Consider the following 26,043-nt stretch of genomic DNA (forward strand, 5'->3'; position numbering starts at 1 on the left):
GGATGCTGCTTGACAAGCTTATGTCTTTCCTTGTTAAATTAGCATCTGCAGTTCCTTGTTTCTACTTTTTCTTCTGGTGTACATTATTAGTACATTCTATTGAGGTCCCAGTTGTACCCTGTCAGAGAGGGGTTTGCAAACTGTGGGCCAGGACTTCCATTGCATGAGCAGAGTGCAATGTCAGAACATAATACATAGAACATAACACAGCACAGTTTGTGCAGCACAGGAACAGAACAGCAGGGGTAAAGTTGCTGCCTTACAGCGCCAGAGATCCAGGTTCAATCCTGACTATGGGTGCTGTCTGCACAGAGTTTATACTTTCTCCCTGTGACCTCGTGGGTTTTTCTCCGGTTGCTTTGGTTTCCCCACACATTCCAAAGATGTGCAGGTTTGTTAGTTAGTTGGCTAGTGTAAATTGTCCCTAGTGTGTAGGATAGTACTAATGTCGGCACTGTCTTGGTGGGCCGATTGGCCTGTTTCTATGCTGTATCTCTAAAACGGCAACTAAACAGGGCCTTTGGCCCCTGAATATGATGTCAAATTGAACAAATCTGAATGCTGAATATGATGTCAAATTGAACAAATCTCATCTACCTGCATGTGTTCCACACAACTCTATTTCCTGCACATTCATTTGTCTATCTAAAAGCCTTTTAAATGTCACTTCAGCTTGAAAGAAAATGTCATATCAGCTTGCACCACTACCCCTGGCAGCATGTCCCAGGCACCCACCATTCTCTGTGCAAATAAACAAACGCCTAGCTCATCCTTTATCAACGTTTCCCCTCTGATCTCAATGCTATGCCCTCACGTATTTGCCATTTCCACTCGGGGGGGGGGGAAAAGGTTCTGAATGTCTACCCGGGATGACAGATGGCACAATGGGCTAAGTGTTCGGCTGGCAACCGGAAGGTAGCCGGTTCGAATCCCGCTTGGAGTGCATACTATCGTTGTGTCCTTGGGCAAGACACTTCACCCACCTTTGCCTGTGTGTGAATGTGTGTGAGTGATTGGTGGTGGTCGGAGGGGCCGTAGGTGCAGATTGGCAGCCACGCTTCCGTCAGTCTGCCCCAGGGCAGCTGTGGCTACAGAAGTAGCTTACCACCACCGAGTGTGACTGAGGGGTGAATGAATAATGCGATGTAAAGCGCCTTGAGTATTAGAAAGGCGCTATATAAATCCCATCCATCATTATTATTATTACCCAATCTATGTCTTATATTTTTATATACTCATATGAGGATTCCTCTCAGCCTCTGACACTCCAGAGAAAACAATCTATGTTTCTCCAACCTCTCCTTATGGCTAATACCCACTAATCCTGACAACATCCTGGTAAATCTCTTCTGCACCATCTCCAAAGCCTCCATATCCTTCCTGTAATGTGCTGACTGGATCTGAACACAATAACCATATAACCATATAACAATTACAGCACGGAAACAGGCCATCTCGACCCCTCTAGTCCGTGCCGAACACATAATCTCCCCTAGTCCCATATACCTGCGCTCAGACCAACCCTCCATAACCATAACAATAGTCCAAATGTGGCCTAGCCAAACCTATAGAAAACTCCAACATGACCTCCTGACTCTTGTATGTCCTTTAGAGGTAGGAATCGGCCTGTTCGCATCCACCCTCCCATCCTGGGCTCAACACGATCCAAGACCCAGAATCATAGGTTTCAGAACATTTTAATTATTTTAAGCCAGAGAATGTTGTCCCGATTCACTTTGTTGTTTATCACCTTTAGCCAAAGGCCAACTTTCTGAACACCATCTGCACTGCCTTCAAGGCAAGTCTATTCTTTCATCCAAATGAGTCCAAAACTGTCTGTTGTAGTTTTGTGTGATCCCACTGAAGCCCCATATAGTTAGAGCAACACATTGAACAATGGAAATATAATATTAAAATGTAAAGGCCTATTTGGAGTTTTTACCATTCAGTTCACTGTATCTGAATTTGGAAATCCAAATGTTGACTTTCTTGAAGAGAGAGATTAGAAATATTTTTTTATTGGTGCCATTGTGCAATAAAAAGCCACCTCTGTTTTCTTTAATGTGGGAATAGTCTTTACTCTGATAAGCATGCCATATCTTATGATAGACACAAAAAGCTGGAGCAACTCAGTGGGACAGGCAGCATCTCTGGAGAGAAGGAATGGATGACATTTCGGCCGAGACCCTTCTTCAGACTGTTCTATGATACTATTTCCAATGCTGAGTCTTGAGTTGCATTTACACTGCAGTATTCACTCCCACATGAAGCACTTTAGTTTTTCACTGACGCCATTGTAATAAAAGCTTCGATTCTTTGTGTTCCCAGGGCTTTAAAGATAATGTCTACAGAAGACGAAGAAAGTATTTTGTGGATGTTGCCATGAACTACAAAATGTAAGTCATAAGATCATAAGTGATAGGAGCAGAATTAGGCCATTCGGCCCATCAAGTCAAGTGTTGGAATGCCAGAACCTACTTAAAAGTATGTAGACCTGTTTGTTTCAGAGTATTTACAATGGCTATGTCCTGATTTACAGATAATTTATTTGACAGTGAGAGATGTCTGAAGAAGTGTCGCAACCCGAAACGCCACCCATTCCTTCTCACCAGAGATGCTGCCTGTCCCGCTGAGTTACTCCAGCACTCTGTGTCTACCTTTCATTTATTTGACAATTTTGCCATTTTTTAATGAGAGGCTATTACTATGGCCTACAGGGGGATTCTTGCAAGGAAAGAGGCAGTCTCCTGTTTATGGGAGAATCCATTTAACCCGCTACTCTCCAGTTGTTCCAGAGAGCCGTGGGGTAGATCTGCTGTGAGATTTTGGATGACAGGTAAATGGGAATACCAAATATCAATCCTGCTATGCCCTAGTGAAGGCTTTGGGCTTTTTACAACTCATTTGGTCTTATGTAAAGAATAATTCCACGAGGGTCGCTGAGGTTATGTGTGCCCCTGATTAAAAGAAAATCAATTTAATTCACATATAGTGGTTTCTTGGTGATACCTGTGGATTTTCATGTCCCCCTGAGCAAGTGATGGTATGTGTGGACTCCGGAAACTAAAACCTCCAAAGAATTCAGGCAAAGAGTTTTTTTGGGACTGCTGCAAGTTTATCTGAATGTAGATCCTTCCCCTATATCTCCTGCTGTTGTCCACTTCACCATGTAATCAGCACCAGCAATGTTCCTTCAGCTAGCGATCCTCCATTTGTAGACAACAACAAGAATGAACAAGGGAAAATACACTCCAAACTCCCCAGCATTTATGTGTAGGAAGGAACTGCAGATGCTGGTTTAAACCGACGATAGACACAAAAAGCTGGAGTAACTCAGCAGGACAGGTAGCATCTCTGTAGAGAAGGAATGGGTCGAGACTCTTCTTCAGTCAGAGATGCTACCTGTCCCGCTGAGTTACTCCAGCTTTTTGTGTCTATCCCCAGCACTTATGACATAAACGTTTAACTTTAAATGTTTGTGTCTCACTGTAGAACAGATAAGAACACTTGAATTGTCCAAGAATAAAACTTGTATGTAGTTCAATATACCACACATATGCCTGGATATTGGGCACACTGCTCTGCACTTGAAAGTTACGATGAAAAGAAAACAATCTAACAGAAGGCTTTCACGCTGAGGTCCTTCCACAGAGCCTCGGCTGGTTCCGGTGGCTGCTTCCAGTCTAAACGCTGTGCTCACACTCGCTGTGGCTTTGATCATGATGGCAATGCCTGGTGTATAATGCCCCTGCCCCACTTAGGAAACCTGAACGGAAACCTCTGGAGACTTTGCGCCCCACCCAAGGTTTCCGTGCGGTTCCCGGAGGTTCCTGGAGGTTTTTGTCAGTCTCCCTAATGGTCAAAAGTAGGGATCCGTTTCTTCTATGTTCCAGCGATTATTTCAAAAAATTCAAAACCGGCTGCGACAAAAAATAGGTTGCCGTTTTAAAAATCGGTAATTTTTTAGTCAAAGCCGGTTGCGATGCTAGTTGAGGGTGGTTGCTAGAGGTTGCAGGTAGTGGAAGGTAAGACTTTTTTTTCACCCAGTTTTATTCCACCAGGCAGGTCAGGTCACAAAGCTGATAGTTATAGGTGAGGAGTTATTGCTGAATTTTGTGATGTGGGACTTCATGGGTGAGAGCATCCTTGGATGGAAGGGATCCTTGATGATAGATGCTGCCTTCCTGAAGCAGTGCTTCATGTAGATGCATTAGTTGGTGGTAATGAGGAATATCAAGTCATGAATTTCCAGTGCGCGTATCCAACGTTATAATAGTCAGCTGGTGGGTGAACAGATATTAAGCTTTCAACCTGACGAGAGATTTGTAATGACTCCCTGTTGCATCGCTGGGTTCACTAACATGTCTGTTTACTGCCCTCTAGTGGACAGCCCATCCCCAGAGTTGAATACACAGAGGAAGAAATCAGGACTTGGGGAATGGTGTTCAGAGAACTCACAAAACTTTACCCCACTCACGCCTGCCGGGAGTACCTCAAGAATTTTCCTCTCCTCACAAAGCATTGTGGCTACAGAGCGGATAATATCCCACAGCTGGAAGATGTGTCTGCATTTCTGAAAGGTATTTGTCAGCTTCCCTAATTCAGGGGGAGAATCCCCCCCCCCCCCCCCCCCCCCCCCCCCCCCCCCGGACACTCGGGAGAACTGTGTGCAATTCCCAGCCAAAACAAATTGCACTGTGATGACGTTGTTGTGTTGGAGTCCTACTAGGAAATAGGCCCTTCGGCCCACCTTGTTCATGCTGATTAAGACCTATCAAAGCTAGTTCCATTTGCCTGTGTTTGTCCCATATCGTTCTAAACCTTTCCAATCCATATACCTGTCCAAGTGTCTTTTAAATGCTTTTATAGTACCTGGCTCAATCTACCTCCTCTAGCAGTCCATTCCATACACCCACTACCCTCTTAATGAAAAGGTTGCCACTCAGGTTTGTATTATATCTTTCCCCTCTCACCTTAAATCTATGTCCAAAGATCACCCCTCATTCTCCTGTGCTCCAAGGAATGAAGTCCCATCCTGCCCATCCTCTCTCCATAGCTCAGCTTTCAGATTCTGGTAAATCTTCTCTGCACTCTTTCTAGCTCAGTGACATCCTTCCTGTAGCATGGTGACAAAAACTGCGCACATTACTCCAAATGTGGCCTCACCAGCATCTTGTACAACTGTCCCAAATTCTATACAATTTGACTTGACAGTTGAAGGTCAATGTACCTAAAGCTTCTTTGCCACCTGTGTTGCCAGTTTCAGACAATAATGTATCTTTAATCCTAGATCGTTCTGCTCTACTACACACGCTAGGGCCCTACCATTCACTGTGAAGGTCCTGCCTTGGTTTGATTCCTCAAAATGCAACACATTCAGTTTAGTTTATTGTCACGTGTACCGAAGTACAGTGAAAAGCTTTTTGTTGCATGCTAACCAGTCAGCAGAAAGACAATCCATCATTACAATCAATCCATCTACAGTGTATAGATACATGATAAGGGAATAACATTTAATGCAAGGTCACACTTAGCTGCATTAAATTCCATCAGCTCTTCCGCAGCTCAATTGCCTAGCTGATCAAGAGCTTGCTGTGATTTTTGATAACCATATTCACTATCTGCCACACCACCCACTTTTAAGAACCCTGCAAACTTACTAATTGTGCCTTGTACATCCTCATCCAAATCGCTGATATAAATCATAAAGAGCAAAGGGCCCAGCACCCATCCCTGAGGCACACGACTCATCATAGGACTCCAGTCTGAAAAACACCCTTCTATCCACTGCTTCCTTCCATGAAGCCAATTCTGTATTCAGTTTGCTAGCTCTCCCTGGCTCCCACACGATCTAAACTTCCTGAGCAGCCTACCATTCAGAACGTTATCAAAAACCTTGCTGAAGTCCGTATAGACAATGTCTATTGTCTCCACCAAGATGCAGGGCAGAACGCCACAAGAGATCCTTCTTCCCTGTGGCTACCAAACTTTATAACTCCTCCCCTTCTGTTGTGGGGTAGACTGAGACTGACTCCCCTCCCCAATCTTTGCACATCCCCCAAGCATTTCCACTGGTCACTTTAATTTCATGTTTCATGCATCTTGTGTTTTTATGACTGTTGGCAGATCAATATCCCTCTTGGGATAAATAAGGTTCTATCATATTGTATGTCTATGGATGTCCTTGCCCTCATGAACCTTTTTAGTCACCCTTTCAAAAAACACAATCAAGACTCAATCAAATTTGTAAGGAGGTCTGTTGTTGCATGACTTACAGGTGTTTTTTGATATCTGCTGCCCACTCACTAAATCCTGACCCCAGCCTGTTTCTGCAGCAAAACCCAAACCAAACCCTTCCCCATGTTGGAGAGGGAAACTGCATTGCACCAGGATGTACAGTGGTTACTAAGGTAACATGCTTTGCAGCATGAATTAAAGTGATAGAAACAGTTTTTACAATACCTAGATTAAACTATTTCTCCCAGAAACAAATACTCCTCCCAACATTTGTAAATTATCTCAAGTAAACGTGCAATTTTTCATTCTCAGCCACAATATTTTGAGGTTCAATCTCAAAAATAGGACTTTACTAATGGGCGGTTGGTTTTGCTGAACACCGTCTCTCAGTCCACCTGGACCTACCTGATCTCCCAGTTGTCAAACACATTAATCCCTTTCCCATTCCCACAGTGCCGGTTCTGTCCTGGGTCTCCTCCATTGTCAAAGTGAGGCTAAATGCAAATTGGTGGAACAGAACCTCATATTAAGCTTGAGCAGCTTACAACCCAGTGGTAATGAATATTGATTTCTCTAACTTCAAGTAATTCCTTCGCTCTCCATCCCTCCCCCACCCAAGTTGCACCAAGTTCTCGTTCTCACCTAGCAAACAGCTAACAATGACCTGTTTCCTTAATCATCGTTAATATCTTGCATATCTTTCATTCATTTGTTCTATATCTCTCTAAATCACTGTCTCTCGTTTCCCTTTCCCTTGACTAGTCTGAAGAAGGGTCACACATTCCTTCTCTCCAGAGATGCTACCTGTCCCGCTGAGTTACTCCAACTTTTTGTGTCTCTTCGGTTTAAACCAGCATCTGCAGTTCCTTCCTACACCTTACTAATTAATGTTTAAGAAAGAACTGCAGATGCTGAAAAAATTGAAGGTAAATGGAAGTGCTGAAGAAACTCAGCTAGTGAGGCAACATCAACCCGCATGCTGCCTCACCCGCTGAGTTTCTCCAGCACTTTTGTCTACCTTACTAATTAATGGTTGTTTATGGACTTTCTGTTAATGGATTGAATTTAAGGAACGGTTTAACATCTGAATGTTGCAGAGCGATCAGGCTTTCTGCTGCGGCCGGTGGCGGGATATTTGTCACCGAGAGACTTTTTAGCGGGGTTAGCATTTCGAGTTTTCCACTGCACTCAGTACGTGCGCCATGGCTCCGATCCTTTCTACACGCCAGAACCGTGAGTTTCCGTTTACCTGACTAACCTACCCTCGAGCAAATCTTTCTAGTAACTCTTGCAAGATTAAGTAAGGTTATTGAAGAATAGTTCATTAAGTTCTGTCTTTGCAATGATTAATTTAAGTTTTCAAATAGTCTGAGTAATTTAATGCAATCGTCAGGTACATGAGATTTTGCAACCTGGAATCACTTCAAGAAACTTTCACTGTATTTTAGATATTACATCGTAGAGCTATTACTGTTTGTTGCACAATAAGCGATTTTTAGACATGAATATTTTCCAGATTAATGTTTGTTCAACAGAATCTGACACGTAGTGTCAAGAAAGGAACTGCAGATGCTGGTATATAAGCGAAGATAGTCACAAAGTGCTGGAGTAACTTAGCGGGTCGAGCAGAAAATGGATGGGTGGCGTTTCGCGTCGGGACCCTTCTTCAGACTGACCTGAAACGTCACCCATCCTTTTTCTCCAGAGATGCTGCCTGACCTGCTGAGTTGCTCAAGCAGTTTGTGTCTAGATTCTGCAACTTATATTGGCACAATGGAACAAAAACAACAATTGTCGCATTTTGGAAGGAGATGGATTAGCATGGGTGTCAGGAGTTACGGAGAGAAGGCAGAAGAATGGGGTTAGGAGGGAGAGATAGATCAGCCATGATTGAATGGCGGAGTAGACTTGATGGGCCAAATGGCCTAATTCTGCTCCGATCGCATGACATGAAATTCCACTAGAATTTGTGTTAATTGGAGGCAAGGATCTTGTGATTGCAAATCCATTTCTGAAAAGCAGTCCAATTATTTACTTACATTATATTTAACATATTAATATATAGTATTTAATTTATTTACATTATAACTGCAGGGTTGGTGATAAAGTATTTTAATTGGCACTTGCTAAATTATGGTATGTGGCTCCATCCTTCAATGATTCATGCTTTGTTTCAATGGTATTTGTTTCTGCATTTCACAATGTTATTAATTGTATGGGGAAATTGTAGGAGTTACTAGACTAAGTGGGACCCGTCCCAGCATCACACGGGAGGGCTGGTCCCCCAACGCAATATTCCACCTCTACACCAATTCCAATATTGGTGGCAAGTGGGGAGGGGGGGGGATTGGCTTTCTGGAGCTCCAGTATGGGTGTTGTGGGCCGAAGGGACTGGCTTCCAGAGGGCTAATATGGACATTGTGGGCCGAATGGATTCTTGGGCTGGTGGCTCAGTCACTCAAGCCTGTTGTGCTGGCAGCTCACTCACTCACTCACAACTGGTGGGCTAGCAGTTGACTCACGGCTATTTCTTGAAATTCCATTTCAAGTAGGGTGCAAGGCCACCAAATTCAAGTGCAGTTTCAAAACATTCCAAGTAGGGTGCAAGGCCACTAAAGACAGTGAGTTGTGACCTCTCCCTCCTCCATCTTGCAGAGACTGAGCCACGCCCACACTTTTGGGTTTTATAGTCCCTCCCCCCTCCCACCAGAAGGGGCGTGGCCTTCATGGTGTGATTGACAGAGAGAATCTCAACATTTTTTAAACACTAATAAATCTTTTATTTTTCATCGATGGGAAAATTCCTCGGCACCTGATGAGCGGAGGGGGACTCTGAGTAAGATGGCCAAAAATCACAGCTGTACGTGGCAGCATTTATTCTAAAATCAATATAAAGCACAACCAGGAAGTGGTCAAGATTAGACTTTTAATTATATAGAAGGCAAGGCAACTTTAATTAGGCAAGGCAGCTTTAATTAGGCAACACAACTTTCGCATTTCCAAACCAAAGCCAACAAAGCTTTAGCATTTCCAAACCAAAGCCAACACAGCTTTTGCATTTCCAAACCAAAGGCAACACAGCTTTACCATTTCCAAACCAAAGGCAACATGGCTTTAGCATTTCCAAACTATATTTTCAAACCACATTAAGGGCACTTACAGGTCAGTAAAATCACTCACAGTTCAGTAGACATGTGTTCAGTGTTATTCACAGCTCAGACTGAGAGACGTGACCCTCTCGCTTCCCGATCTTGCAGAGACTGACTGAGACACTCAACACTTCTGGATTTTAAAGTCCCTCCGGATGGGGCTTGGCCTTCAGGAGAGAGAATCTCAACATTTTTTAAACACTAATAAATCTTTTATTTTTAATCGATGGGGAAAATCCTCTTATCCTGCGCAGCGGAGTGGGACTCTGAGTAAGATGGCCAAAAATCACAGCCCTAAGTGGCAGCGTTTTTTCTAAAATCAATATACAGAACAACAGGAAGTGGTCAAGATCAGACTTTTAGTAATATAGATAACACAGAATATTACCTTCTAGGAAATTTTACCCATGCTAGTGTTGCTTGAATGGAGACGCAAGACACTGCAGATGCTGAAGTTATGAGTAAGAACAAAGTGCTGGAGCTACTCAGCGGGTCAGGCATCATCTGTGGAGGGAAATGGAGAGATGTTGTTTGGATCGGGACCCTCTTTAGATTGAGGGTGTAGGGGAGATAGCTGGTACAGAAAGGTGAGGGGAGGGGGTGTGGCAAGAATTAGCAAGTGATAGGCAGATTCAGGTGAGGAGGGATTGATCAACAATCAATGAGTAAGCTGGGGAGAAATGGGCAGAGATTGATAGAAAGCACCAACAGGCAGAATTGTTTATTCTTCTCTGTCCATTTATCCTGTAGCTTCTAAAACATAGAATATAAATCAGTACAGCACAAGCACAGAGCTTTGGCCCACAATGTCTGTGCCGAACATGATGCCAAGACCGACTCATATTTGTCTGCACATAATCAATATCCTTCCTTTCCCTCGCAAAAGTCTCTTAAATGCCTCCAGTTTAAGGTTGTTTTTCAAGAAAGTGGTCGCAATTATTAGGAAAAACTAAACAGGCCAGAATTCTGCTTGGAAGACACAAGGAACTGCAGATGCTGGAATCGTGAGCAAGATGACGCGGAGGGCATCACTGCCGGCTATGGTAGCCAAGATCATCCCATCAGCGGTAGGCTCGAGGCCCACAACTACAAGAGAACAAAGAAGGGAAGAAGATATAACTTTTTTTTGCCTTCTATCACAGTGAGGAATGTGGAGGAGTCATTGTGGTGGATGTTTATGTTAAAATGTATTTTGTATGTTTTATTGCTTTTTATTGGTATGACTATATGAAAAATCAAATTCCTCATATGTTCCAACATATATTTGGCTAATAAAGTATGATTCTTTAGTGAACGTGGTTTACCCCCTTTCTGTCATAGATGGGCTCCTCACATGTGTCTCCTCTGTGTCCCGTAGTGCTGCTTTTGCTCCCCCTTCACCCATATCCAACATATCATCCTCCGGCATTTCCGTCACCTCAAACGTGATCCCACCACTAATCACATCTTCCCACCTCCTCCCTTACTGCCTTTCACGAAGACCACTCCCCACGCAACTCCTTGGTTCTCTTCCCTTCCCAGCTAAACCACTCCCTCCCCAGGTACTTTCCCCTGCAACACCTGTCCCTATACCTCCTCCCTTTACTCCATCCAGGGATGCTGACAGTCCTTCCAGATTAGACTGAGGTTCTCATGCACCTCCTCTAACTTCATCTTCTGCCTTCGGTGTTCCCGATGTGTGCTCCTGTACATCAGCGAGACCAAGCATGGACTTGGCGACCATTTTGCTGAACACTTGTGGTCAGTCAGTCAAGGCGTGCTGGATCTCCCGGTTGCTAACCACTTCAACTCCACTTCCCATTCCCCTACTGACCAGTCTGTCCTAGGCCTCCTCCATTGCCAGAGTGAGGCCAAGCACAAATTGGAGGAACAGCACCTCATATTTTGCTTGGCCAGCTAACAGCCCAGTGGCATGAACATTGACCTCTTATATTAGGTAATTTATATAAATATTCCCATCGCCCCTCTCCCCCTGTCCTCCTTGTTCTTCTTCCTCCATTAACTCTCTCTAACTTCTACAGGTGCACAGTAGAGAGCATGCTGACTGGTTGCATCGTGGCTTGGTTCAGCAACTTGAGCCCCCAGGAGCGGAAAAGACGACAAAAAGTAGTAAACACTGCCCATCATCGGCTCTGGCCTCCCCACCATCGAGGGGATCTATTGCAGTCGCTGCCGCAAAAAGGCTGGCAGCATCATCAACGACCCACACCATCCTGGCCACACACTCATCTCCCCACTACCTTCAGGTAGAAGGTACAGGAGCCTGAAGACTGCAACATCCAGGTTCAGGAATAGCTACTTCCCCACAGCCATCAGGCTATTAAACTCACCTCAAACAAAACATTGAACATTAATAGCCCACTAGACCAAGTGCAGACCCGCTGGGTCTGTTCCCCCAACACTTTATCTGTTTATTTATTCATGTGTGTATATATTTATATAACGGTATATGGACCCACTGATCTGTTCAGTATTCATGCCTACTATATTCTGTCGTGCTGAAGCAAAGCAAGAATTTCATTGTCCTATCTAGGACACATGACAATAAACTCTCTTGAATCTTGAATCTAAAAGTCAGGTAAGCATTTCCACAGTTTGCAATGATGTATCCTTCTTGGGATCACATTGCCCCTAGCCAACAACTGGTCTATGAGGGAACAACCCTCCCTGTGGTCATCCGCTCTGATTTGTCCCGGTCTTCTCTTGCTTCTAGTCCCCCCCCACACACACAATCAGTCTGAAGTAGGGTCCTGACCCGAAACGCCACCTATCTATTTTCTCCAGAGATGTTGCCTGATCCTCTGAGTTACTCCAGCATTTTGTGTCAATCTTTGGTATACACCAGCATCTGCAGTTCCATTTTATTACAGTGTAGATGATCAAGGATGCATGTTCGGCTCAGATTAGGTTACCCACTGCATGTTGTTCTTCATGTGAATGTTAGAATTGTCTTTTTAACGTGTATGTTGCAGGGATACCTGTCATGAGCTGCTGGGACATGTGCCCCTACTGGCAGAACCAAGTTTTGCAGAGTTTTCACAAGAATTGGGTCTTGTGTCCCTGACGGCATCAGATGAAGATGTGCAGAAATTAGCCACGGTAAGATTTGTCTTGTTTTTGGAATTCCCTGCTAGTTTAATGTGGTAATCCACACAAGGAACGGTCTTGTGTTAATGTGCCCACCAGCTGTGCGATAACCCCTCTTATTTCGCTTGGGCAGCTTACAACCCAGTGGTATGAATATTGACTTCAAATAACCCTTGCTTTCCATCTCTCTCTATCCTCCCCATCTATGTTTTCCGCTGTGTTTGACTGTCCTCCTGATTAAATTTGATTTTGTATGCTTCGTTGTCAACTTCCACTAGCTAACAATGATCTGTTCTATATTTTCCTTGATATTCGTCCCCTTTGCTCTCGTTTTTCATACCTTGCGCTTCAACATCTTTTGTTGCCCTCTCCCCTGACTCTCAGTCTCAAGAAGGGTCTCGACCCGAAACGTCACCCATTCCTTCTCTCCAGAAATGCAGCCTGTCCCACTGAGCTATTCCAGCATTTTGTGTCCATCTTCGGTGTGAACCAGCATCTGCAGTTCCTTCATACACCCTTTTCACTGTTTTGCCAAAAATTGAAGCTGATTCTGCAACATTATGGGATTTTTTAATGGTTTCTCTGCTTGCTTGTTGAATTAATCACCACTCCCAGATACAGTTCTGTATTATTCATTGGAACTGTAGAATCTGCACTTTTCTGCAGTGAATCAAACTGTTGAATTTGAACGTTTTCCACCATGGCCTTGCCTGCACTTTTGTCACCTCCCCTCCACTCACTGACCTCTGTCCAACAGCCTCCAGTAGCTTGTAGATAACTTGGGCAAGAACAAGGAATGTTACCTTGTGCAAATGGAACCAGCAATAATGCTACAATATGGTGGCACGAAAGGGTCAGAGAAGAACGCTGTGAACAATGGTGTGTGATCTTGGCAGTGTGGAGGGTCAAAAATAAGCTTTTGTCAATGACCAAACATATGTTGGATGAGCCCATTGCAAAACCCTCTATTCTGTTCAGAAGTGTGCTCCTGTGCTTCTAATTAATCTAATTGTCCATCCCAGTCCCATGTTGTCCCCTCTGCTCTCAACCTCCGATACTAAATCAATAAAACAAGCTGCCAGCTAGACCTACCAGGTCCAACAATTTCAAGGAATCAGTGTTCCTGTGTATCTATTCCTGAGTTTCAGGATCCCTTTGTTAATTTCACTTAATCCTTCTGAGTTCTCATCTTGGCTAGGCTTTTATCACCTTGTGCCAAAACCTTGTTGCCATTTAATTCCTTCTGCCTTTCACCCTATCACAGATCATACTTTTTTTTAATTCTCCCCTTTCCCCCTTCCTTTCTCTGCATTTTAATCTATCTCCATTAATTGCCAGTTCCAAAGTAATCTTTGGCCTGAAATGAGTCGGGCTCACCACCTGCAGATTCTGACTGACGTTCCAAGTACTCCAAGACATTGCTGTTTTTCTAATCTCGATTTCCAATATTTGCAGTTTTTTGCATTGTTAAAGAATAGAGAAAAAGTGCTGGGGTCAGGAGTGATTTGGGGGAAGTTTAAAGTTTGACCCAGGTTAACTGTAGCAATCACACACTTGCTTATCCACGGGTGGACTGGCTCGGCGGTTCCGATGGGACCAGAAGAGCATTGGCTTGGCTTTGCTACATTTCAGGTGGAGGAAACCTGAGTTTGTCCAGGATCTGGTGTTAGGGTTTGAGATTGTGCCAACAATACTGGAGCAAGGAAAGACATGATGTTGATGCAGCCTGGGCTAAGATGATACTCCTTCACATTGTATCTAGTTGTTTTACATCAAGCATGAAAGTAATTTTGGATTTGGATCTAGTTTGACTAAAACCTGCCAAAATATTCACCTTTCAGAGCTTGTGTGAAGTTTATGCATATTCTGGTACTTTGTGCATCTCACTGTCTACAGCTATACTTTCAGACAGGAATTCATTATAAAGACATTATTCATTATTAATTCATAAATTTATAAATTCATTATAAAGTGCTGGAGTAACAGCTTCCCTGGAGAAAATGGATAGGCCATGTTTAAGGTCAGGACGCTTCTTCAGACTGATGGTGGGGGGGGGGGGGTGTGATAAAGCTGGGAGACAGGAGAGGCTGGACAAAGCAAGCAGCACGAATCACAGAGAGGGAACTGTGAGAGAGGGGAGAAACCTAGGAGGGACAAGACAAAGCCTGGCAAGTAACGTGAATACAGGCAAGGGGGGTTTGATAGGCAGATGGTTGGACAAAGACAAGAGACGAAAAAAAGTTGTGAGATAAGAAGATTGACGAGTTGTGAATTGTGAAGCAGGAGGAAGGAGTGGAGGAAGAGGGGAGAAATAGGTGAGTCTAGGTGGGGCACAAGGAGGGGAGGGGGGTGGGAAGAAGGGGGGAGAAAGGAGAGGTTTTTTTTGTTGGAGACGACATTTGTCACCATCATTCACTCTGCTTCAGGTAGATTAATTTCTATACTCATGTGCCTCACCACTACCCCTTTGATTATCTCTTCCCTGCGAGCACTTGAGACTTCCAGAGGTAAAAACCTGTTCCAAAACCTGGGCAATAAACATAAGAAGGTACTGTAGGTCATGGAAAATAGGAGTAGACCACTTGGTCTACTCATGGCTGTTCTCCCAATCAATAGACGCATGCCAATCTTTTCCATCAGCACCACTTTGCTGCACTGACCCTATATCCCTCGCTTAGTTACCATGGAGATTAGTTTAGAGACACAGTGTGGAAACCGGCCCTTCGGCCCATTGAGTCTGTGCCAACCCAGTACACCAGCACGACCCTATAAACAAGGGACAATTTACAATTTACGGAAGCCAATTAACCTACAAACCTGTATGTCTTTGGGATGTGGGAGGCAACCGGAACATCCGGAGAAAACCCACATTGTCACTGGAAGAACGTACAAACTCCGTACAGACAGCACCCGAGGTCAGGATTGAACCCGGGTCTCTATCGTTGTAGAGCAGCAACTTATGGCTGCATTACTGTGCCGCCCACAATATCTTCCCAATATCTATCAAATTCTTTAACGTGACTAGTATTTTCAGACAAGGCTAACGTTTACTTCCCCTTCTTGATGTTCAGTTGGGAACGTTGCCTCAGCATGTGTGAAGTTTATGCACTATTGCATATTCTGCCACTGTGTGTATTTCTCGCCTGCAGCTACACTTTCAGACAGGAATTCATTATACTTGAGTCTGAGCTCTCCTAATGACCTTTAGAATAGCAAAAGTTGCTATAACAAATGTTATGTCAAGCATTGGCTGTGTGGAATACATATATGAAACACTTACTAATTTGGGAAGCAAATTGTGCCACTCAGCTAATAGGAAACCTGAAGCAATTCTTGCTGAATTATTTTACATAAGCTAACGGGGCAGCAAAATGGCACAGCTGGTAGAGCTACTGCCTCACAGAGCAGGAGACCCGGGTTCAAACCTGACCTTGGGCACTGTCTGAATGGAGATTGCATGTTCTCCCTGTGACCATTGGGGCTTCCTCTGTGTGCCCCAGTTTCCTCTCACCTCACAAGGATGTTCAGGGGTGTGGGTTAATTGGCCCCTGTAAATTGCCCTAAGTGTGTAGGGAGTGGGAGCAAATGTACAGAAGTACTGTGAGTGGGTGATCGATTGTCGGCTTGGACCTGATGGGCTGAAGGGCCTGTTTCCATGCTGTATCATTCAGTCAATCAGTCAACGAATGTCCCAATAATCAAACTGAAACAAATGGATGTGTTATGATGCTTAATAGAAACATAGAAACATAGAAAATAGGTGCATGAGTAGGCCATTCGGCCCTTCGAGCCTGCACCGCCATTCAATATGATCATGGCTGATCATCCAACTCAGTATCCTGTACCTGCCTTCTCTCCATAGCCCCTGATCCCCTTAGCCACAAGGGCCACATCTAACTCCCTCTTAAATATAGCCAATGAACTGACCTCAACTACCTTCTGTGGCAGATAATTCCAGAGATTCACCACACTCTGTGTGAAAAATGTTTTTCTCATCTCAGTCCTAAAAGATTTCCCCCTTATCCTTAAACTGTTACCCCTTGTTCTGGACTTCCCCAACATCGGGACCAATCTTCCTGCATCTAGCCTGTCCAACCCCTTAAGAATGTTGTAAGTTTCTATAAGATCCTCTCTCAATCTTCTAAATTCTTGCGAATACAAGCCAAGTCCATCCAGTCTTTCTTCATATGAAAGTCCTGACATCCCAGGAATCAGTCTGGTGAACCTTCTCTGTACTCCCTCTATAGCAAGAATGTCTTTCCTCAGATTCGGAGACCAAAACTGTACGCAATACTCCAGGTGTGGTCTCACCAAGACCCTGTACAACTGCAGTAGAACCTCCCTGCTCCTACTCAAATCCTTTTGCTATGAATGCTAACATACCATTCGCTTTCTTCACTGCCTGCTGCACCTGCATGCCTACTTTCAATGACTGGTGTACCATGACACCCAGGTCCCGTTGCATCTCCCCTTTTCCTAATCGGCCACCATTCAGATAATAGTCTACTTCCTGTTTTTGCCACCAAAGTGGATAACCTCACATTTATCCACATTATACTGCATCTGCCATGCATTTGCCCACTCACCCAGCCTATCCAAGTCACCTTGCAGCCTCCTAGCATCCTCCTCACAGCTAACACAGCCCCCCAGCTTCGTGTCATCCGCAAACTTGGAGATGTTGCATTCAATTCCCTCATCCAAATCATTAATATATATTGTAAATAGCTGGGGTCCCAGCACTGAGCCTTGCGGTACCCCACTAGTCACTGCCTGCCATTCTGAAAAGGACCCGTTTAATAAAATCAACTAGTGATGTTTCACTCTTGAAATGATCCATTTTGTTATATCTTTGTTGGGTCTTTATGTGATTGTTACAGGTATAATCAGAACTATCAATTAATTTGTCACATCTGACAGCTTCCTTATAACAGTAATGTAATACTACTCTTGACTAATCATGTCTGTGAACAAATTACCTTGGTCTTTTTAGTTCTGATTGCTCTGCATTTGTGAATGTAAATAATTGTTAAAAAAACTTGGTACTGATCACAGTTGTTGATGAGTAGATTCAGTGCTGGTAATTCATGGTTATGTTGCTTGTGATTGGGAAGGTGATTGGTGTGGTCTCTGTAATGAGGCTGTGTTCCTCAGATGGGAGAGAATGAGGGCGACATGGTGGCGCAGTAGTAGAGTTGCTGCCTTACAGCGCCAGAGACCCGGGTTCGATCCTGACTACGGATGCTGTCTGTACGGAGTTTGTACCGTGTCCTGTGTGGGTTTGCCCGGTGCTCCGGTTTCCTCCCACACTCCAAAGACGTACAGGTTTGTAGGCTAGACACAAAATGCTGGAGTAACTCAGCGGGACAGGCCGCATCTCTGAAGGAATGGGTAATGTTTCGGGTCGAGACCCTTCTTCAGACTCAGGTCTTCAATTTAAATCTTCGATTTAAACCAGCATCTGCAGTTCCTTCCTACACAGGTTTGTAGGCTAATTGGCTTGGTAAAATTGTAAGTTGTCCCAAGTAGGACAGTATTTGTGGTGGGGATCGCTGGCCGGTGCAGACCTGGTGGGCTGAAGGGCCTGTTTCCGTATTGTATCTCTAATCTAAACAAAACTAAACTAAGTACTTCTGACGAGGCAGCCACGACCATCTGTTTACTTGCTCTATCATTACTGATACGTAATTAAAACCCTGGACCCACAGCAACACCACCATAAATTCTGCATGTAATTGCTTAACATTTATTCAATTCAAGAACCTTTTTTATAATTGAGTTAATAAGTGTAGTAATGTCTTATTTATGTGTCCCACAGTGCTATTTCTTCACTGTTGAGTTTGGACTGTGTAAGCAAGAAGGACAGCTGCGTGCTTATGGTGCTGGGCTTTTGTCATCTATCGGGGAACTAAAGGCAAGATGGTTTTTTTCCTCCTACTTACAGTACAGTGTGTTGGAGTGCGTGACAGGATATCAGTTTTCATTGACTTTCTCCCACAGCATGCGTTGTCAGACAAAGCGATCGTCAAACCATTTGATCCAAAGACAACCTGTACCCAGGAGTGTCTCATTACCACCTTCCAGGAAGCCTATTTTTTGTCTGAAAGCTTTGAGGAAGCCAAGGAGAAAATGAGGCAAGTAATTTCTTTCCACCAAATGAAGGGAAGTACTGTATTCCCATACTCCAACCTACCCAACAGCGATCTTTTTTATGTGCACTTTCTCTACATTCTGCATTGCTTCCTTTCTCTTTGCACTACCTGTTGTACTCGTTTATAGTTTTGATTAAAATCATGTTTTTTTTACTTGGATAGTGTGTAAAATGAAGTTTTTCACTATTTAGTTTAGTTTAGAGATACCATGCAGAAACAGGCCATTCGGTCCAACGAGTCCTCTACGACCAGCGATCCCTGCACATTAACACTATCCTGCACACAATTTTACATTTATACCGAAGCCAATTAACATACAAACCTGTACGCCTTTGGAGTGTGGAAGGAAACCGAAGATCTCAGAGAAAACCCATGCCGGTCACGGTGAGAACATACAAATTCCGTACAGACAGCACCCATAGTCCACTTTCCTGGACTTTATCTTGCTCTAAAAGTTATTCATGTTATTCCCTTTATCATGTATCTGTACACTGTGGACGGCTCGATTGGAATCATATATTGTCTTTTCGCAGACTGGTTAGCATACAACAAAAGCTTTTCACTGTACCATAACATAGAATTACCATACCAAGATCTACAACAAACCTTTGGTAATGTTGTAATCATGGAATCACAGAACCATAGAAGAGTCAATTTGGCCCATTTAGTGCATGCCAGCCTTCTATACAGACAGCTCTCTGCTCCCATTCCCCTGTTTTTTTAAATGTCGACCAGCATATTATTTTCCCTAAAGTGCGTAGGCAATTTCATTTCTGAAAGCCTTACACACCTACATAGTAATAAGAGCCAGCGACTTTGTTTAAGGAGAGTGAAATGACCAGGAGAAAGTGGCAGTGGAGTTGCCACCTTATAGCGCCAGAGACCTGGTTTCCATCCTGACAAGGGGTGCTGTCTGTATGGAGTCTGCACATTCCCCTGTGACCGCATGGGTTTTCCCTGAGTGCTCCTGTTTCCTCTCACATTCCAAAGACGTGCAGGTTTGTAGGTTAATTAGCTTCTGTAAATTGCCCCAAATGTGTAAGGTGCAACATAGGGATAATGTAGATCTAGTGTATGGGTGATTGTTAGTCGGCATGGACTCAGTGGGCCAAAGGGCCTGTTTACATACTGTATCTCTAAACTAAACTAAATTTGGACCTGAGGAATAAAATCCATTGAATTATAAGACCATAAATATATAATACTTAGTCTGAAGAAGGGTCTTGACCCAAGACGTCACCCATTCCTTCTCTCCAGAGATGCTGCCTGTCCTGCTGAGTTACTCCAGCAACTTGTGTCTACGTTCGATTTAAACCAGCCTCTGCAGTTCTTTCCTACACATAATTTGTTTTACTATCAAGAATTTAACCTAATTTATTTTTGAAAGTTACATTTGGATCTATTTCCACCTCTCCTTCTGACAATGAGCTGCTGCTCATAAGCATTGACTGTGCAAGAAAACTATTTTCATCAAATCCCCTTTCATTCTTACCCTGCCACCTTAAATCTCTACTCTCGGCTTCTTCATCCATCTGCCAATGGACACTCTTTCTCTTTGTCCAGACCCTTCTTCTTCTTCTTCTTCATCTTGCGTATGGCGTGCACAGCCTAAAGTTGTAGGACAACTTGTTCTATTTGATCTTATTTGATTGTGCACCCCGGGTTGATTGCATTCGTCGAAACAGACCACGTGAAGGTTGCAATCTTCCACCCCGTCCAGACCCTTCATGTCATTCAACACCATTTAAAATGTTAACTTAGTTACTGTGGGTGGCACAGTGGCGCAGCTGGTAGACCACTGAATAGCAGCACCAGAGAACTGGGTTCGATCCTGACCATAGGTGCTGTCCGTGTGGAGTTTGCATGTTCTTGCTGTGACTGCCTGAGTTTCATTCAAGTTCTCTGGTTTCTTCTAACATGCCAGAGACTTGGGGGTTGGCCACGGAATATTATCCTTCTCATGGTGGGGTGGGGAATTGATGGGACCGTGGAGAGAACAAAAATGGGATTAATGTAGGATTAGTATAAATGGGTGGACACCATGGTCTTGATGGGCAGAAGGGCTTATTTCCATGCTGTATCTCTCTGTGAATCTATGACAGAACTAAACTAAAATAATTCAGTCGTGTCTGCTCTAAGGACAATGATGCCAAATCTTTGATCTTTCCATCGAACTGAAATCTCTCCTCCGCGCCATCATTGTAGTAAACCTGTTCAGACTCTTGTACTCTCTATTCCTTTCCACCTTCCAGAGCCCAGCAATGGACAGTATACTCCAGTTGTTTCAAGTGTTTTATGCGGAATCACTGTTAACTTCCTCATGTTTAGATTAGCTAAGGAGGTGATTAGACATATTTAGGCAAAGGAGAACAAATTTCCAAAGGGATCATGTCCAAATGCATTTAACATCAAAACTCTGTGTACAGAATTGTAAAGGTGCCTTATAATAGACAATAGATAATAGGTGCAGTAGGCCATTCGGCCCTTCGATCCAGCACCGCCATTCAATGCGATCATGGCTGATCATCCCCAATCAGTACCCCGTTCCTGCCTTCTCCCCATATCCCCTGACTCAGCTATCTTTAAGAGCCCTATGTAGCTCTCCTTTGAAAGTGTCCAGAGAACAGGCCTCCACCACCCTCTGTTGCAGAGAATTCCACATACTTGCAACTCTCTATGTGAAAAGGTGTTTCCTCGTCTCCATTCTAAATGACTTACCCCTTATTTTTAAACAGTGACCCCTGGTTCTCGACTCCCCCAACATCAGGAACAATGAGATTATTAAGGGTTTGGACGCGCTAGAGGCAGGAAACATGTTCCCGATAAACGGACATGGTATTAATACAATTCCAAATATTTTTCTCAGGGGGGAATGGGACAGAAGCCAACACTGGGAGTAAGAAATTAGGGGAAGCAGGAAAATAAGGCAGCTGACAGCTATCAGGTGAATAATACATGGAGATATCAGGCTGACTGTGAAAAAGTAACTAAATGGGGGAAAAAGGAAATGAAAGGGACAAAGACAGAGTGAGAATAGATTAGTTGCAAGTATTAACAGGAAACTGTTGGCATGTTAGTGGTGAAAGGTTTGTCAGATGAGTGATGGGCTAATAAGGGTTTGCACATGAGCTCAATGGTGGCAGGAGCCATGACTAGGATACTGAGTGAGCACTTCACACCACAGCTTAGAAAAGAAGCAGACTTTCCCAACGCTGTGGGAATTGCAGTTGCTGGGATAGTAGATAAGATAATGATAATGTGCAAGATGTACAATGTCTACAATTGTTTCTTAAATACATTGTCTGATGTGATTTGTGGTGGGATAGAATTAGATTAAGGCTGGGCTTAGAGAGTTCCAGATAGAGATTTCTAAAGGATCCTGACTGCGTCTGAAAACTGATTCGCAAACTAACTGTAGTTTGGCTTGTCAAGAGTTTTTCAAGATCTCAGAGAGTGCTGATTACAATGACGTTTTCTATGTTAACACGTTAATATTAATAAGTTATTATTAACATGTTAACATAGTATAACTTACAAGAAAATTTCCACCACCAGGGGGCACCACCACTGGTCGTTCATTCGTTCGTGCCACTGCCGCTAGTTCAACCTTCTCCAAGATCTATTTAAGAAAGAACTGAAGATGCTGGAAAAATCGAAGGTAGACAAAAAATGCTGGAGAGACTCAGCAGGTTAGGCAACATCTATGGAGAGAAGGAATAGGCGACGTTTTGGGTCGAGACCCTTCTTCAGACTGACGTGGGGGGGGGGGGTGGGAAAAAGAAAGGAGGAGGCGGGGAGAGTAGGACTAGAAGAAGAGCTGGGACGGGTGAGGGGGAGGAGGGAAAAGACAAGGGCTATCTAAAATTAGAGAAGTCAATGTTGATACCGCTGGGGTGTAGACTACCCAAGCGAAATACCCAAGCTTGTCTCCTCACTACATTTACTGCTGGCTCCAGTCGCAAATCTGAGTTTTCGAGTGATCTGTGCAAGGCATTCATTGATGCTGGAATTCCACTGTGGAAATTGGAAAACAAGTCTCTCAGAGGTTTTCTAGAGAAATACACAGAGGAACTTATACCAAATTATGTTGACAGCTACTTCAACATTGTTGTGCAGAAAATTAGAAATGAAGTTGCAAGCAACAAAATATGGATCTCAATAGACGAGACAACCGATGCTGTGGGGAGATATGTTGCCAATGTGGTCATCGGTACACTGGAGGCAGGTCAACCATCAAAGGTGTATTAGTTGACATCGGAAGTATTGGAGAAGTCAAACAGCTCAACTATTGCTCAGTTGTTTATATCTTCACTTGCTGTACTTTGGCCAGAAGGTATAAAACACGAGAATGTTCTTCTGTTTGTGACTGATGTAGCTCCGTACATGAAAAAAGCTGCATGTGCTCTTAAAGTTTTATTCACCAAAATGTTGCATTTTACATGCTTAGCACAAGGACTTCATAGAGTTGTCAAGCACATTACGTAGTTTGTTTCCAAATGTCGATCGCCTAGTTTCCAATGTCAAGAAAGATTTCCTCAAAGCACAGTCACATGTGCAGTTGTTCAAGGAAATGGTATCTGAGATTCCGCTAGCTCCTCAGCCTGTTTTGACTTGGTGGGGTACATGGCTCTCTGCTGTACTCTACAATGCTGCAAATTTTGAAAAGATAAAAGAAATAGTCAACAGTTTTGAAAAAGAGAATCTGCTGTAGTCAGGATCGTCAGTGAAATCATGCAGAAAATGTCCCTCCACTGCGATCTTGTGTTCATTGCTTCCAATTTTGCAAACTTCCCACAAGCTATAACTTCCCTTGAGAAACGTAATGAAACATTAGTGAATAACTTGCAGGTTTTCAACAAAGTAACTGACAATATCCGTAAAATTCCTGGCGATGTAGGTAAAGATATACAAGGAAAATGTGAGAGAGTGATTTTAGTTAACAGAGATCTTGAAGAAATACAAAACATAGCAAAAGTTCTCAAAGGTAGTTGTAATGCACAAGATATCGACATGAATAGAGTCGGTAGCTTGTTTCGGGTGTGCACCAGTGACCTCAGCTGAGGTAGAAATAAGTTTTTCACAACTGAAGCATATTCTGTATGACAGACGGCAGTTTAACACCAGATAATTTGAAAAAAAGCTAGTAATTATGTGCAACCAGGCAGCTTTAGCCATTTAATGTAGAATTCCTTTATATTATCATTTTTAACCATATTTTTGGTGGTGGAAATACATGTCTTTTTATGCCTTTTTTTGGTAAACAAAAGCCTTTTTCATGCCTTTTTTGTAATTTTATTATGCCTTTTTGCCAGCCTATTTCAGAGTTTTTTGGTGCCTAACCATCCTGGCTCTAGTGATTAGGAAGGATATTGAGAATTTGTCTAAGTAATGGCAGACCAGTGGAACTGTAAGATGCAGGTAGACACCGAAGATAGACACAAAATGCTGGAGTAAGTTAGCGAGTCAGGCAGTATCTCTGGAGAAAAGGAATAGGTGACGTTTCAGGTCGAGACCCTTCTTCAGATTGATGTTGGTGCTGTGGGTGAATTCAGGAGTTGAACACGGAGATAGGTCCCACATGAAGGTCACATAAACATCAGAGATGGTCTGAAACCAGATTGAGCAAAGTCATGGTAGACACTAACTTGGACAAATATTGCAGGAACCTCTCCTAGGTTGTTCAACTACCGGAGCAGGCTCCTGTCCATCTTGTTAGTTCTGCTTTTGTGGATATTGTCTGTTTAATCCTCAAAGCGGTATTGATTCTAACCATACACTGCTTCCTTTATCTGTTATATTCTCCCTGCTTCTCTCTATTACAGATCTTTCTACCTGTGTGCTGTTTCATGTAGGAAGACCTGGTGGTAAATGTTTCTCCTCGGGGTTTTGCTTTAGTGCGGCACAGTGACACAGCGGTAATGCTGCTGCTGCCTTACAGCGCCAGAGACCTGGGTTCGATCCTGACCACGGGTACCATTTGTACGGCGTTAGTACATTCTACCTGTGATCACATGGGTTTTTACCAAATGCTGTGGTTTCCTCCCAGACTCCAAAGACGTACAGGTTTGTAGGTTAATTGGCTTCAGTAAAATGGCAAATTATCCCTAGTGTGTGGGATAGTACTAGTGTACGGGGTGATCACTGGTCGGCACGGACACGATGGGCCAAAAGGGTCTGTTTCTGCGCTGGATATCTAAAGTCTGATGCATGGACTAATTACACAATGTAGGACAGATTGAATTTCCAAATTGGATCTCAACGCACGCACATTTCCACGGCGCAAATTTAGTAGGTACAACTAAATGTTCTCCAGGTGCTCTGCAATTAACATCATGTTCTGCTTTAATTCCATCCTGAGGTGTAACTGTAGCCTCACAAAATTATTTACAGTGAAGCACGTTGCTATTCAAAAATTATATTTTGCTCCCAAATTATGCATAGAAACATAGACATAGAAGCATAGAAATTAGGTGCAGGAGTAGGCCATTCAGCCCTTCGAGCCTGCACCGCCATTCAATATGATCATGGCTGATCATCCAACTCAGTATCCCGTACCTGCCATCTCTCCATACCCCCTGATCCCTTTAGCCACAAGGGCCACATCTAACTCCCTCTTAAATATAGTTAATGAACTGGCCTCAACTACCTTCTGTGGCAGAGAATTCCAGAGATTCACCACTCTCTGTGTGAAAAATGTTTTTCTCATCTCGGTCCTAAAAGATTTCCCCCCTTATCCTTAAACTGTGACTCCTTGTTCTGGACTTCCCCAACATCGGGAACAATCTTCCTGCATCTAGCCTGTCCAACCCCTTAAGAATTTTGTAAGTTTCTATAAGATCCCCCCTCAATCTTCTAAATTCTAACGAGTACAAGCCGAGTCTATCCAGTCTTTCTTCATATGAAAGTCCTGACATCCCAGGAATCAGTCTGGTGAACCTTCTCTGTACTCCCTCTATGGCAAGAATGTCTTCCCTCAGATTAGGAGACCAAAACTGTATGCAATACTCCAGGTGTGGTCTCGCCAAGACCCTGTACAACTGCAGTAGAATCTCCCTGCTCCTATGACTGTGTGTATTCAAATAAATTTGAGATTTGCCTTGGCCTTTCTGAGCATCAGCTCATTCCCGACAGTTCTGTGATCAAGGCAACCAGGAATGGATTGGATTGAATTGAAAAATAAAGCTAGAAAACTGGCCCTTTTACCCACCGAGTCCACCCCATCCATCAATCACCCATTCACACCAGGTCTATGTTATCCAACTTTCTCATCCGCTCCCTACATACTGGGGGCTATTTACAGAGACCAATAACCATACAAATCTGCACATATTTTGGTTGTGTGAGGAAACTTGCAGAAAACCCACGCGGTCACAGGGAGACCATGCAAACTGCACGCACACAACACCCGAGAGCAGGACCGA

At 43.6% G+C, this 26,043-nt stretch overlaps 1 protein-coding gene across 1 annotated transcript in view; it reads left to right on the forward strand.

The window, feature by feature from the left end:
* The window catches only part of tph2 (tryptophan hydroxylase 2), a 42,806-nt gene that overhangs the window by 14,888 nt on the left and 1,875 nt on the right, over positions 1–26,043 (forward strand). The window contains exons 5-10 of the mRNA XM_033038183.1: positions 2,329–2,396; positions 4,384–4,580; positions 7,335–7,470; positions 12,359–12,485; positions 18,289–18,384; positions 18,471–18,604. Of these exons, the coding sequence (XP_032894074.1) occupies positions 2,329–2,396; positions 4,384–4,580; positions 7,335–7,470; positions 12,359–12,485; positions 18,289–18,384; positions 18,471–18,604 (758 nt within the window). The remainder of the gene's footprint in view (positions 1–2,328; positions 2,397–4,383; positions 4,581–7,334; positions 7,471–12,358; positions 12,486–18,288; positions 18,385–18,470; positions 18,605–26,043) is intronic.

This window comes from Amblyraja radiata, chromosome 19 (genome assembly GCF_010909765.2).
Source record: "Amblyraja radiata isolate CabotCenter1 chromosome 19, sAmbRad1.1.pri, whole genome shotgun sequence".
Classification (NCBI taxonomy): Eukaryota; Metazoa; Chordata; class Chondrichthyes; order Rajiformes; family Rajidae; genus Amblyraja; species Amblyraja radiata.